Source organism: Fistularia commersonii, chromosome 6 (genome assembly GCF_037954325.1).
Source record: "Fistularia commersonii isolate RoL2024-O1a breed Wild chromosome 6, RoL_Fcom_v1.0, whole genome shotgun sequence".
Classification (NCBI taxonomy): Eukaryota; Metazoa; Chordata; class Actinopteri; order Syngnathiformes; family Fistulariidae; genus Fistularia; species Fistularia commersonii.
In genome coordinates, this window is record NC_141289.1 from 20,847,472 (window position 1) to 20,861,231 (window position 13,760).

General features: G+C 43.1%; 2 protein-coding genes across 3 annotated transcripts; both read right to left on the reverse strand.

Annotated features, from left to right (window-relative positions):
• Positions 1-399: 399 nt before the first annotated feature.
• On the reverse strand, positions 400-7,077 carry cd247 (CD247 molecule). 2 transcript variants are annotated; one of them, XM_086148640.1, is made up of 8 exons: positions 7,012-7,077; positions 3,798-3,895; positions 3,643-3,684; positions 3,210-3,275; positions 1,622-1,654; positions 1,138-1,191; positions 966-995; positions 400-859 (listed from the first exon to the last, which is right to left on the reverse strand). In XM_086148640.1, the coding sequence occupies exons 1-8, from the start codon at positions 7,070-7,072 to the stop codon at positions 794-796; spliced, it is 450 nt and encodes a 149-aa protein (XP_086004766.1). In that variant the 5' UTR covers positions 7,073-7,077; the 3' UTR covers positions 400-793. The 2 variants fall into 2 exon arrangements, with proteins under 2 accessions (XP_086004766.1, XP_086004765.1); XM_086148639.1 differs by having other exon boundaries at positions 966-998.
• Positions 7,078-7,860: 783 nt separating this feature from the next.
• Positions 7,861-12,016, reverse strand: creg1 (cellular repressor of E1A-stimulated genes 1). The gene is made up of 4 exons (XM_086148638.1): positions 11,680-12,016; positions 8,701-8,820; positions 8,501-8,614; positions 7,861-8,383 (listed from the first exon to the last, which is right to left on the reverse strand). Exons 1-4 carry the CDS (start codon positions 11,956-11,958, stop codon positions 8,273-8,275), a joined length of 624 nt encoding a protein of 207 aa, XP_086004764.1. The 5' UTR covers positions 11,959-12,016; the 3' UTR covers positions 7,861-8,272.
• Positions 12,017-13,760: the final 1,744 nt, after the last annotated feature.

The following is a 13,760-nucleotide window of genomic DNA, read 5'->3' on the forward strand; positions in this document are numbered from 1 at the left end:
TATAAAAAGTAAGCCAACAACAAGAAAAACTCTGACACTGGTGTTCTGGGTTCCTGCATCACCTCGATAGAACAGTTGCATGACATTTAAGAAACATTGATGGAATTTCTCCTTAATTTTGTGTATCTCCCTTTACAATGATAATAAAGTTACTCTATTCTGTTCTTTTCTGTCAAAAATTGAAACTATAAAATAGCATAAGAAAAAAAACATATGTATATATAATGCAATTAAACATGAATGTAATTAAAGTCATTGTGGTACAAAAAAAAAAATCTTCATTTGAACAAATGTGATGTTTTACTATAGAATAAGATTAAATAAAAGCGTGAAAAAAAGTTTTTGGAATGGCGTCCTGAGAAATGAAATACATTTCATAACAGAAAGCATGGCTTTGTATGATGGAAAAATACTTTTATTCCTGTTACAGTTATAAATTGACAAATACTCCACCTAAGCTCCAACAACAAACACCATTTTGTTAGCATATGCTAGCATATAATAGCAAATATTAGCATTGTGCTGATTATCTTATCTTATCTTATCTTATCTTATCTTATCTTATCTTATCTTATCTTATCTTATCGTGTCAAATTTAATGTGAAACCTGTCAGTCTAAAGACAAGCAAAGGTTAATGGATCATATCACAAAGAAAATACAAATGACAAATGCTAAAACATCAGATAATGACTTTTCGTACGCCTTTGACATCAGACAATTTCTTACAAAAAGGCTGTTTTGTTTCCTCGTCCCAGCGGATGAAGCTTGGAGGGGCAGAGATGAGGCTTGCAGTTAGCGGGAGGGAAGTGGCTGCATCTGCAGGGTGTCGTAGGTTTCTCTGGTGGCATGGCTGAGACCCTGGAGACCACGAGACTCATTTCACACATATCGGTTGTGGACCGGCGAGACGGAACGCGATTTATTGATCGACGACTCGATCGGAGGAAGCGACGTTAACACTCACCTGATAAACCTGCTCGTTCTTCCTCTGACGCTGCTGGAAAAAAAATAAAACAGGAGAAATATGAGCAACTCCCAAGAACCCTGGTGATTTCAACTCATTTTGTTACATCATGAAAGTCAACTTTTCAACATGAGGATCTGCATTTAATAAACTATGGCAGAGATAAACTCACCTCTCTCTTGACAGGAAGCGCTTTATAAACCCCTTCGGTTTGTTTGTTTAGGCCCTGAAATGTGTTTCAACCACAAATGGTTAACCTCATACGAGTAATGAACTAGTTTCCGGCCTGCGTTTCAAACTTTGCAAACCAAAGAACAAGTGTTTATAAGAAATGAGATGACTGACTAAAACATGTCCAGCTTTTGAGACACACTTACACGGTGTCTGTGTACGTCTGCAAAGCGCTTACCAGAAAATATTACATTTTTACAGCTGTTTTGGTTGTAAACAAGTCATTTAATTTAACGTCCTGTCACATTCCGCCAGCATTTGAATCCATTTCAATACCGGATTTTAGCTCAGCTTTGAAAGGGTTATTTCCATGTTAAACAGCATAGTTAGCGTTTTAAACCTGATTCATTCCGGGTGAATCAAGCCTGACATGGCAGGATGCTTTCTGGACAGAGAAGGAAGTGCATGTGTTGTATGTTTGTTACCGTGTAGACGCTGTTGTCACTCGCCCAGTGATGCTGTCAAAGAGAACGGAAACCGTTAATCAAGTAGATCAGGAATCTAAAAATGATGTTACTGCCTGGAAGATCCAACCTAAGCAACCTCTGTACATGTCCACACCTGACCCTTCTTCTCCCCTGGACTGTTGGCCCCAAGTACAGTTCCTAAAATCCTCCACCCTCTGTATCTGTATTCCATGTAAGCTCACACTTGTATTCTGTCTTGTCGCAGCTAAACTTCATTCCTTTCCTTTCCATAGCATACCTCCACCTCTCTGTAATTCCCTCCACCTGTTCTCTGCTCTCACTACAAATCATAATGTCATCTGCAAACATCATGGTCCATGGAGGTTCCTGTCTAAGCTCATCTATCAGCCTGTCCATCACCACTGCAAACAAGAAGAGGCTCAGAGCTGATCCTGATGGAGTCCCAGCTCCACCTTGAACTTCTCTGTCACAACTGCAGCACACTTCACCGCTGTCTCACAGCGAGCATACATGTCCTGCGCCACTGTGACATATCTCTCTGCTCCTTCCATATACCATACCCTGTCAAATGCGTTTGCTAGATCAACGAAGGCACAACGCAGCCTCGCCTGACCTTCTCCGTACTTCTCTATCAACATTCTCAAAGCAAAGAGACTCTGTCGAATTCTCAAAAAAAAGAAAGAATCTGTAAAATAGATCTGAATATAATTTCAGTAGAGTTCTTCTTTAGGGTTTCTGGGGGAAGCTCCTTTTCATCTGCTTCTCCAATTCATTCATGCACTTTCAAAGAGCTGTTAGATCTCTCTAAAGGGTTATTCAGAGAAGTCTTTTTTTCAATTTGTGCATGTTCTTTGTCACCGTCTCTGGATTTATTGAGAAAATGTGGAACTCAATCACGTGAGTTTTGGATTTTTCAACATTCCTTCTCCTTTTTACGTTGGTGGAAGCCTCGTCGGAGGTCGTCTCATTTCTTGAAGGATTCCAAAGGGTTGGTAATTCTTTTATTTTTTCATGATTTTACTGGCCTTTTTTAGTATAAACCAGGGTTTCATCTTTTCTCCCGAATATCTGAATTTTAAGTTTTTACAGGTTCAGGATTTTTCCGTGAATATGATCAAGAGTCATTTTAAGAATCGGTTTGTTTGATTTCTGTATTCTCAGAAGGCTCCTCTGATATCATTTTCCATTCTATCTATTTTGGAAGAACTTCTTCCAATATCTAAAAGGGACAATTCGTGCCGTTGCTAGCTTTCACTAACTTGTAAGTCGGGGTCTCCTGGTTTATCGGCGGCTCCTCAAAGATCCCGGGGTCGAATGGTTTCATGAGGTTTAGCAACAAACAACCTGCAACTTTCTGCTGTTGTGTTGCTCAATGTTATCATCTTTCTGCAATTTTGGGTTCTGGTTTGGTTCCCATTTGGTTGTTTTTAGTCATTCTCAATTTGTGTCCCGATGTAAGAATCATCCAAAACCTGAACTGCTTCACTTGTTGATATTCGGGGAAATATTTGAATTGAACTATTTGTGTATAAATTTGAAAAATCTAAAGTGAGAGAGCTGAAGATGTTGGAGTCTTGGGACTCACCCGGCCCTGCTCGGCGTCCGATCTCCTCAGTGAAGAGTAGCCAGACGCGCCCAGGCCTTGCGGGGTCTGGACACAAACACAAGAAAGTCAACATTAAATACAAAATAAAAATAACAGCAGTGGCCAACGATGGCTGTTGGTATCTTTTAATAAACGGTCTTGATCCGGAGTCGTGTGAACGGACACGGCAGAAGGATGACGCCTGGATTTGTTTTGAGCTAATTTGCTGATTCCAATCAGGTTTAACTTGGTATCTGCGGAGGAATTTTAAAAAGTTTTCCAATGATACACATCTACTGCTTTAAGAAAAATAGAGATAAAGCATTTACACTTGATTTTTCTCCCTAAATCTATAAAGATTACTTTTGGATGACAATACTTATCCGTCTTTGAACGACAAAAGCCCAAATAAAGGTCTGAAACAGGGACTTACGGCGTAGGTGTTCTCCAACGCCTTCTCTTTGCTTCTGAAAAACTATAGAATCAAAAAAAGTTCAAGTTAAGGAATTTGAAAATCAGAAAATTTGAGCGGTTTTGTTTATGTCTTGAGGAAATAAAAAGATATTTTCCCGCCTTTCAGCGACAGACCTTCTCTCTGACAAACATGCCGGTGATGACGAGGCCGTAGAGGCCGAGGAAGCCGTCCAGGATGTAACACAGCAGAGGGCTGTACAGGGGGATGGCCTCTGCGGAGGGCAAAGGTCACACCAAGGAGGAGAACAAGACTGAACAAAGCAGCTTTTGAGGAAAACTGTATGAAAGTCACATCATTATCTGAGCGCAAAAGGATGAAGAGTTGAACAGGTGTTTCAATTTGTGCAAACAATTGCGGGAAAGTCAGACGCAACATCGCTCATCTCCTTTTTTGGATACATATATATGGGTCGGGAATTAGTTGTAGATATTAATTTCTTGCAAAATCCATTGCCGTGGATGCAATCAGACTGAGCGTGAAGTTCAAACACACACTCGGGTTTGGAAATGAAGCCTCAGTCAGAGGAGGAGGACCAAAGTGACGACGGTTCATCCAATGACTACTTGTTACAACCCAAGAGCGCTGAAGAAGCATCTCTTGGAAACCTTGAAGCCGACGAGATACGGCAGGAACACCTTCTCCGAGCGGAGAAGCAGCGAGAGATCGCTCATGGGGGAATGTTGGGTTTCTGTAAATCATTTTAAAGAAGGTGGTCCAGACCTGCTCCACATGGAACGGATGAGCACATAGAATGAAGATACATTTTATTGATCCGCATAGGGGAAATTCCTTTGTCACAGCAGCATAAGTTATAACGTCAAAAAAAACAGGAAATAAATATGAATATGAGTATGAATATAAGTAGAAAGGCAGAAGGCAGGATATAGCAAGACAGCAGATAAGTAGACAACAAACAACAATAACAACAACAACAGGCATGACAATGGGCAACATCAAGGAACGGCGAGGGTGAAAAATACACAACTAGAACTAAACAACAATATAAATAGTGACAATAAAATAAATAAGAAAAATTTGGATGCGTGCCGGGACAAACAGGGTGAGACGGCAGAGTGAGGACAACGTGAGCGAGTGAGACGGCGGGTAGGAAAGGGTGGTGATTGTGGAATAGTGGAAACGGCAAAGCTTCATTCTGGACGGTCTGATGTCCGCGGACACAAAGGAGCGTCCGAAACGTCGGGTTCTGAAGGAGCCGGAAGTTCTGAAGGACTTTCCAGGATCTCTCCCGGTTTGTCCTTCACCCTTCCCGCCGCCACCCATTCCAGATGGTCCAGGTTGGGTCTCGCCTCAGAAAGGCTTTTCCTCACCATCTTACTGAGCCTGTAGACCTCAGCGGTCTCGGCACCGGCCACCATGGACCGGGAGAAGGTCTTGAGGAGCTACAGACGCCAACGCCTGCTCTGACCCCTCCTGGAGAGGCCATAGGGCTGAACGTGGGGCAAAATGGCCAACAATATATCAGAATGAGTAAATGTGAGATAAAAAACGTACTTCCAGCGCCGTCTCGGGCAGCTTCCTGCCAGAGTTCCTCCTCACCTTAGTGTCTCTTTTACCTTTTCAGTGGTAGACTGATACCACCGAGGAGCTCCACTGAACACCGCAGGAGGTCTTTCCTACCTGAGGCCATCAGACTTTTTAATTCCTCTTCCCTCAGCCGAAGGGAATCTTCAAATCTTTGTACTTAAGACCTTCTTATACATTCTTATTCTCCCTCCTTCCTACTATTATCTATTACTGTTATGTTTTTGCTTGAAACTCTGGCACAACAATTTCCTTCGAGATAAATAAAGTTGTTCTCATCTCATCTCATCTCAAAAACAGGAATCCAAACGGAGCCAAATCATGTCATCTGGGATCAGAAGTCGAACATCATGGCTTGATAGTTGCACTTTTAGTTTATCTTCCTCTTTCCTTCCCTTGGCTTCCTTTTTTAGTTGAAATTCATGTAATAAACCAAATAAAGTGTCATTACATGAAGATGAAAAAGAATTGATAGATGTCAGGAGATCATCACGGTCTTCCTGCTGCACGGCGGCTCTGGTTCAGGGCCGTCTGAACACACACATGCATATCCTGTTGTGGTTTACGCCGAGCGACCTTTTTTGACATCTGGAGCTGAAGTCGCAAACATACTTTGACAGCAAGAGTGTGAAAAAATGGAAAAACAGGAAGTAATGTTATCATTATTTGCTGTGTTTTCAGCTTGAATATTTAAATGGAAAATGCATCATTTTAGGTCTCCTGGTGTCCTAAAATTCAAAATCTATCTTTTTTTTTTTTTTTTTTACCAAAAGCATGAAAAAAAAAAAAAAGTCAAACGCTTTGTTTTCAGTCGGAAGCCACGACTACTTTAATCTGTTTAAATCTGAAACTGCGTCATCTTCATTCTTCTTTGGTCCCTGATTCAAATCTTTTTTTTTTTTTTTTTTTTTTCTCGATCTTTAAAGGTAGTTTCATGTTGACTGTGTGTGTGTGTGTGTGTGTATGTGTGTGTGTGGGTGTGTGTGGGTGGGTGGCATTGACATACTTTGTTAGTTACCAGAAAATGAGCAGGAAAGGACAGAGAAAACAAAGACTGTTGAGCAGGTCTGGTCTGTAACGAGACTTCGCCCGCCAAAAAGACAAAAAATATAATACGACATCAGCAAAACTAATTCAAGCTGTTGTATTCTTGTCAAAATCTTCTTCTCCGAGCAAGTGGACTTGGAACGTCTTCCCTCGAGGACGTTTCAGAAGAAAATCAAGTCCATTTAAGAACCAGAGCCGAACGTGACCCGATCGGCCGACAACCTCCACACGCTTGACCTCAGATGGTTATATTTGCCAAAGTTAGAAAATATTCACCTAATTGCACGGTGTATCTGCGAGTTAGTAGTTTTAAATGGATGCAAAAAAGATGTCAGGCAACTGGAGTGAAGGATATTTTCACATTTTGGATAGAGAAGCGTTCATCTTGTGGGCTGCGACAGCCTTCCCTGAACGCACGCTACCAGACGGACCAGGAGATAAACCTTTCACTTAAAACAAAAAGGTTTCATTCACATTCTAAAAATCAACCTGAAGAAAAAGGAAAAAGCAATAACAAATATGTACGTTTCATATTAATTTAACTAAATTATGAAAATGGTAACGTACAAATCAAGTTCCATGTTTTTGAGATAAATGTCAAATATTGAGCATAACGAAAGAGAAGCGACCGCTCCCGTGATGATCATCTTACTGTCTGCTTGATAAAAAAATGTATAATTTTATAAAATTGTCCTGAAACACAGCAGAGCAAAGAGAGGAGGTAGAAGGAGTTTGTACCTGTGGGCTGGAGCAGGACAGAGAGGAGCAGCACCAGGAACATCCAGCGGGGAGACGACATCCTGCTGACTGACAGCGACAGGAAGCAAAGACTCTCATCTCTAACGTCTCTCACAGGAAGAACACACACACACACACACACACACACACACACACACACACACACACACACACACACACACACACACACACACGCACGCACGCACGCACACGCGCACACACGCACACCCCCACCTGTGCAACGCTTTGGAACTGTGTCATTGGTTGAAAACGATACGTTTCGATCATATTTTGTTTTTCCGGCTCTACTTTGCAGTCTTTCATGAATTTGGAAGAGAAAAGATGATGATGATGTCATCAATCCATGGAGATATTGATCCCGGTATTAGAAACAAAAGAGAGGAAGTGATACAAGTGTTTTAAGTTAAGACGTCATCATAATAGTGAGACTTGTTAGTTTCCATTTCTGCCGATAGTATCGTAGTAAAGGTGTGTTCATTTTCTACATTTTTCCAAGTTTGCTTGACCTTTTTTTTGAGGGGAAAAAAAACAACAAAGGGAAATAAAATAAAAGAAATAAAATCTTTTAAGTGATTTGAAATGTTTACTTCAATAAAAAGAAGACGTGGTCTCATGGCGTCTGGTCTGAGCCGAAAACGGGTTTGGGGGATAAAATAGAATTTAGTTGCAGTTTTAAGACACTTTTGACTAGAAACTCTATTTAATTGTAATTACTGAGCAAAGGAAGTGGTTAAAAACATCAAAAGTTGGGCTGTTTCTCCATGACTGTCACGTTCTGTCAAATACGTAGATGTGAATTTGAAAGAAAACACAAACACTTTGAGAAAATTTCTTATTTGTCTTTAAAATATATTTCTTTGTAAATACAAGTGAGGAATCACAGCACAAAACTATGTTTAAGGCTTTTAAAGTCACTGATATATCGGATTAATTCAGCCGCCGCCATCGAAGGTGACGTCCTGTCCGGACTCGACGTCCAGTCAGAACGTTTGCGTTAAATTCAAATCCATGCATTAAAATAAAGAACATTAAAAGTGCAACAACACACCTGTTGCCCTGGAAGAAGTATAATAAATCAACTCATTTTGATCACTCTGTTGAAAACAAGAAAAAAAATCAAAATACGTTTCGCCTGAGAGTAAAATTACAATCTTATGCGTTAAAGGGAAACTTTTTATGAGATGTTTGGCAAAGCTAAAGGCCGTAAAGTGCGGTTTCCTGCTGCAGAGCGGCGGCTGCTCTACACAATCCAGTGGTTCTCGGTGTCGGCGGAGCTTCTGTACGGCGTGGCTTGGAAATATTCATCCGGGCCGACCGTCTTCACGCCGCCAAAATAATCCAGCACCCACACCTGGGGGGAAACGCAGCATCTGCACGTCACGCCGCTTTCCTGTCACCCCATTGGTCAAGAGCGCACAAACTACGGTCACGTGACCTCGCCGGACGCGCCGGTTTTTACCGCTCCCACCTGAGTGATGTTGAACTTGGCGAAGAACCAGTTGTGGTCCGACGGCCAGTCGATCATCTCGGGGTGCCGAACGAAAAGGGCCTTCTTTGCAAACTGGGCCTCCGTGCCGTTCAGCTGAGGGAAGAAGGCCAGGGTCAGCCCGCCGCTCGGGAGTGTGTGTGTGTGTGTGTGTGTGTGTGTGTGTGTGTGTGTGTGTGTACCTCCATAACAGATCCAGACAGGATGATGTGAGCACACAGAGGACTCTGGGGGTCGAAGCCCTGCAGTCGGCAGTAGTCGGTCTGGGCCAGGGACATGGACAGGGAGGCCAGCGGGGACACCTGGAGGGGACGGAGATGCCTGAGCCTGCAGGTTGGATCTTCATGGGCTGAACACTTTCTCTTCGCTGTACGGGGAAACAACTTTCTGCTCTACACGGGACAATAAACGCTTGAATCGCACTTTAAACCACGACGGTACAACCTGCTGACCTTTGCACTCAACTGCTGCTCTCTGTGAATACGCTTTACAGTTTCATGTTAGTTGATGAATGTAACTCTTCTTCTTCTTGCTTTTCCCTTCAGGTGTTGCCACAGTGAGTCAACTTTCTCCATCTAACCCTATTCTCTGTATCATCCTCTCTCACACAAACTATCTTCATATCCTCTCTCACTACGTCCATAAATCTTCTCTATGGTCTTCCTCCAGACCTCATGCCTGGCAGCTTCACCTTCAGCAACCTTCTACCCAGATCTTCACCATGGTTTGGACATGAACACTCCTTTGTTCATGTCCAAAACATCTCAATCATCACTTTGTCTCGGTCATACATGTCCTGCACCCCTGTGACAGATTCTTCTTCTTTCGGCTTTTCCCTTCAGGTGTCGCCACAGCGAGTCAACTTTCTCCATCTAACCCTATTCTCTGGATCCTCCTCTCTCACACCAACTACCTTCATATCTTCTCTCACTCCGTCCATAAATCTTCTCTTTGGTCTTCCTCCAGACCTCTTGCCTGGCAGCTCCAATTCCAGCATCCGTCTACCAATATATTCTCTATCCCTCCTCTGTCCATGACCCAACCATCTCAGTCTGGCTTCTCTGACCTTCTCTCCAAAACATCTAACATGTGCTGTTCCTCTGATAGACTCATTCCTGATCCTCTCCATCCTGGTCACTCCCAAAGAGAACCTCAACATCTTCATCTCTCTAACCTCTAGTTCTGCCTGCTGTCTTTTGGTCATTGGAACAGTTTCTAGTCCAAACATCATGGCTGGTCTCACCACTGTCTTGTACACCTTTCCTTTTATTCTGGCTGATGTTCTTCTATCTCTTGGTACCCCTGACACTTTTCTCCATCCATTCCAACCTGCTTGGACCGTCTCTTCACCTCTTCTCCACACTCTCTTACGCTCTGGACTGTTGACCTTAAGTACCTGAAATCCTCCAACTTCTTGATCTTGTTTAATGTAACACTGCACTCGATTATTAGTTTTACATGTTAAGTTCTTGTTGTTAAGAGACAGGAGAACATCAGCCAGAAGGAAAGGAAAGGTGGAGATGGTCTACAAACACTGACACGACCAAAAGACAGGAGGCGGAGCTGGGGAGGTGGCAGAGATGAAGATGCTGAGCTTCTCTTTGGGAGCGACCAGGACGGAGAGGATCAGGAATGAGTCCATCAGAGGGACGACACATGCTAGATGTTTGGGAGAGAAGATGGTCGGGTCATGGACAGAGGAGGGAGAGTCAGCATATTGGCGGACGGATGCTGGAATTGGAGGTCCAGAGGAAGACCAGAGAGAAGATGGATGGACGCTGTGAGAGAGGATACAAAGGTAGTTTCCACCGTGGGATTGAGAAACATCTCCATTCCTCTGTGTGTCCAGTACATGCAGAGAAACATTCGGTAAAGCTGACTTTGACACCGACAGCAGCGCTACGCACTTTTATTTTGTGGCGTCGCTGCTTTCGACGTGATTTTCAACGTCGATTTAAAGCCGAAGCACAAAGTAGCCTCGGGTCAAACGCCTCCAGTAGCTGAGCGGTATCACGTCTGGACTTCTACTTCCTGATCCTCAGGAAACACACCGATGTTTAACACAAACTGTCAAATCAGAACCTCAAAAAAAAAACAGAACCTGAAACAGCGAAAGAATCTGAGTCTGTTTCCTCCCTCGTCCTCGGTTCGTCCCTCGTGTGAACGCAGCGTAAACTCATCTACCGTCCACGTTCAACTAGTCACCTCTGGCGACGGGTAAGTTAACGGTTGACGAGCGACGACAACGACTGCGACCTTTGAAACGATAAATATCATTCAAAGCTCCTCACGCCGTTTGACAGCTTCCTTTAAAACCTTCTTCTGGTGGACGAAGCGCTCGGGGGGCCACGCCGACGCGTGACGGTTACTCCAAATCTGTCGAGTCACTGTTAAAATCCTGCTGCGTCATGATAAGAGCCCTGGCTGTTGCATAAAGTCTCAGGTTTACGCAACGGCGATGACGTTTGGAAAAACAACGACAAAAGTATGACTTATTGAATATAATCACATGATAGAATGCAGCGATTTTATTTACATTATAATTATGGAACTGAAATTTGGAGGCAAAATTGCGCGAGAAGCTTGTTTTGGACAGAAACAAGCCTGAAGAATAATGACAAGAGTTAAAACGCGTCATCTTAAAACCTGTAAAAAACAAAAGGACTATTTGATGAAACTCCACGCATCATGTCCAGCGAGTTGGAAAATGACAGAAAATTGAAAATAACATTTTAGGCCAAATGGTGCGAGTGACCGAAGACGAAAACACTGAACCTCTGAGGTTTGATTTGAGATGATTCAAATATACGGCTGTAAAAATAAAGGGGAAACTTAAAGGACACAATGGAACTCCAAGTCGGACATTAAAAACATCACATCACTGTTTTTCTACTTGAATTCCACCTAAGTGTTCACACATTTGGTGTCCGTTGATCATTTCTGTGGGATTTTGTTTCCAGTAAAGAATAAAAGTATTTCAGCAGAATATTTTATTCATTTATTCATATCTAGGATGTGATATCTGAGTTTCCCCTGTATATTTTCGAGCAGTGCAGCAGCTTCTGCACAGAAAGTTACATCTTTTTGGACTTCAACAACCCGCACTGAGGATCTGGCTGACCCGCAGTCTCACTTCCTGGTCTTTCCCGAACCAGACTCACCTCCAGATCCTGCACGGAGATCTCCATGCGGGTCAGGTACATGTAGGGGACCCCGGAGGAGCTTCCCGGGGCGCCGTCGCTCACCGAGAAGACGTTGGAGAAGGGCTGGCCGACCACCGGCCGGTGGGTCGAGATGGTGGCCATGGAGGCCCAGTCGCACTGGTGGGCGATGAAGCGGGCGACCCGGGCCACCTGGTCGTGAGGGGGGACCCGCTGCACCCCGGAGGAGGCCGGGACCAGCACCGGGAGCAGGAGGAGCAGGGGGACCGGGAGCTTCATGGTGGATCTGCTTGTGCACGGCGTGTGCGCGCAGGAGCAGAGCTGAGATGCAAACAAGGCGGCGCGCAGAGGTGACTTCCGGTTCATACTTTCAAAATAAAAGCAGGACTTTCAGAAGAACACAACACCTAAACCACATGGGTTTTAGAAAAAACAGGCTCAAACTGAAAAAACAACTCGATCCGTCCGGTTCACATTAAAAGCTTGAAAATTTGCCATTTCTACTTGGTACAAAATGGACTTCTCGATTTTTAGATTTAGAAAATGAGCCTTTTCTGTTAAACGAAGGTCACATAAATCATGTGGACGTCGTGACTGCACAGAAAAGGGGGATTGTTAGAGTTTTCTCACTATTTTCATAACTATGTTATTTCAATGACTCACAAGATCACAACCAGACATGTTTTCTTTCTTTGAGCACAGCCGTCCTTGAACTAGGAAGCTGTCCTCCCTGAGCATGTCCTCCTTGGATAACACATCACAAAGCACAAAGGAACTGTTTAAAAACCATGCACAGTTGCAGCATGAGCTGACCTCACTCCTGTATGACTGCATGAACTGTATTATCCAATGAAAGTTATGTAAATAAACACACACATTGGATCTTGCCTCTGCAGAGCTCAAAAGAATAATTGCTTGTCTGTATTATTTCTTATGTTAATCTCAGTCTCCTCTTTCCAGGCTTCAACCTCGACCAGGGGTCGGCAACCCGCGGCTCCTCTTCCATCTTTACACTGCGGCTCCGAGTGTCTGGGGAAAATAAATGATAAATGTTTAATTGAAGAATATTTCATTTGTTTTAATTCCATTTTTTAACTTTTAGTTCTAAGTTGGAAGATTATTGTGATCTTGAAATATTAAATAAAATTATATTTATTATTTTTCGCCGCTCAAAATAAGCCGGTATGCCCACCAGCTGGTCCTGATTTGCAGATGCTGTGTGTAGAAGTTCAGGAGCAGAAGTCCCATAAACCAGGTAAAATAGATATTTAGGAAGATATTTTGCAAATATTTATTTTTTGTTTACTGACACAGTGATTTTTTTTCCCGATTTATTTTTAAAATTCAGGTCAAGGCTCCGCTACACGCTCTGAAAGCCTAAAGCTCAAAATGACTTCATTACATAAATAAAATTTTATTTTCTCCGTAATACTTTGTGAATTTCAGAAGCAACACACTACACACTTGTTTATACAAAGTGTAAAGGTAATAAAAAGCAATATATACAGTGGTACCTTTATTTTAGACGTCAAAAAGTAATTGCGGCTCCCAGAGTTTTCTTTTCCGAGGAAACCGAGTCCAAATGGCTCTTTGGGTGTTACGGGTTGCCGACCCCTGGTCTAGACCAGCATGAATTAGAGTTACTCTCCAACAGGGATCGACCTGGAGAGTCTACGCCTTGGACACGTGGAAGGATGACGATGAGATAGTTGAGATTGGACCGAAGCGTCTCCAGAACTGCTGTTTGGAAGCGGTCCGTTGTTTGCAGCGGTCGGTCGGCCGAGGCGGTCCAACAGAGATCTACTGAAACCATCGGATAAACTAGAGCAGCGCAAACCGCTGAAAAAGTCAACATAAGCTGATGCTTCGTTTCTTTGACATCATTTGAAAGGTTTGTGTGCGTTGGGTCACAGAGGAAGACGGAAAAACAGGACATCCTGTGTGAAAAGGACAAGCCGGATAAATATGTGGTGTTATTCTAAGCTGGGATCGACACGAAGCACCGACTCAAACTCAAGTGAGGGCTCAATACACCCCTTCATGGATGTACATCTGTAAAAAAAAAAAAAAAAAAAATCTAG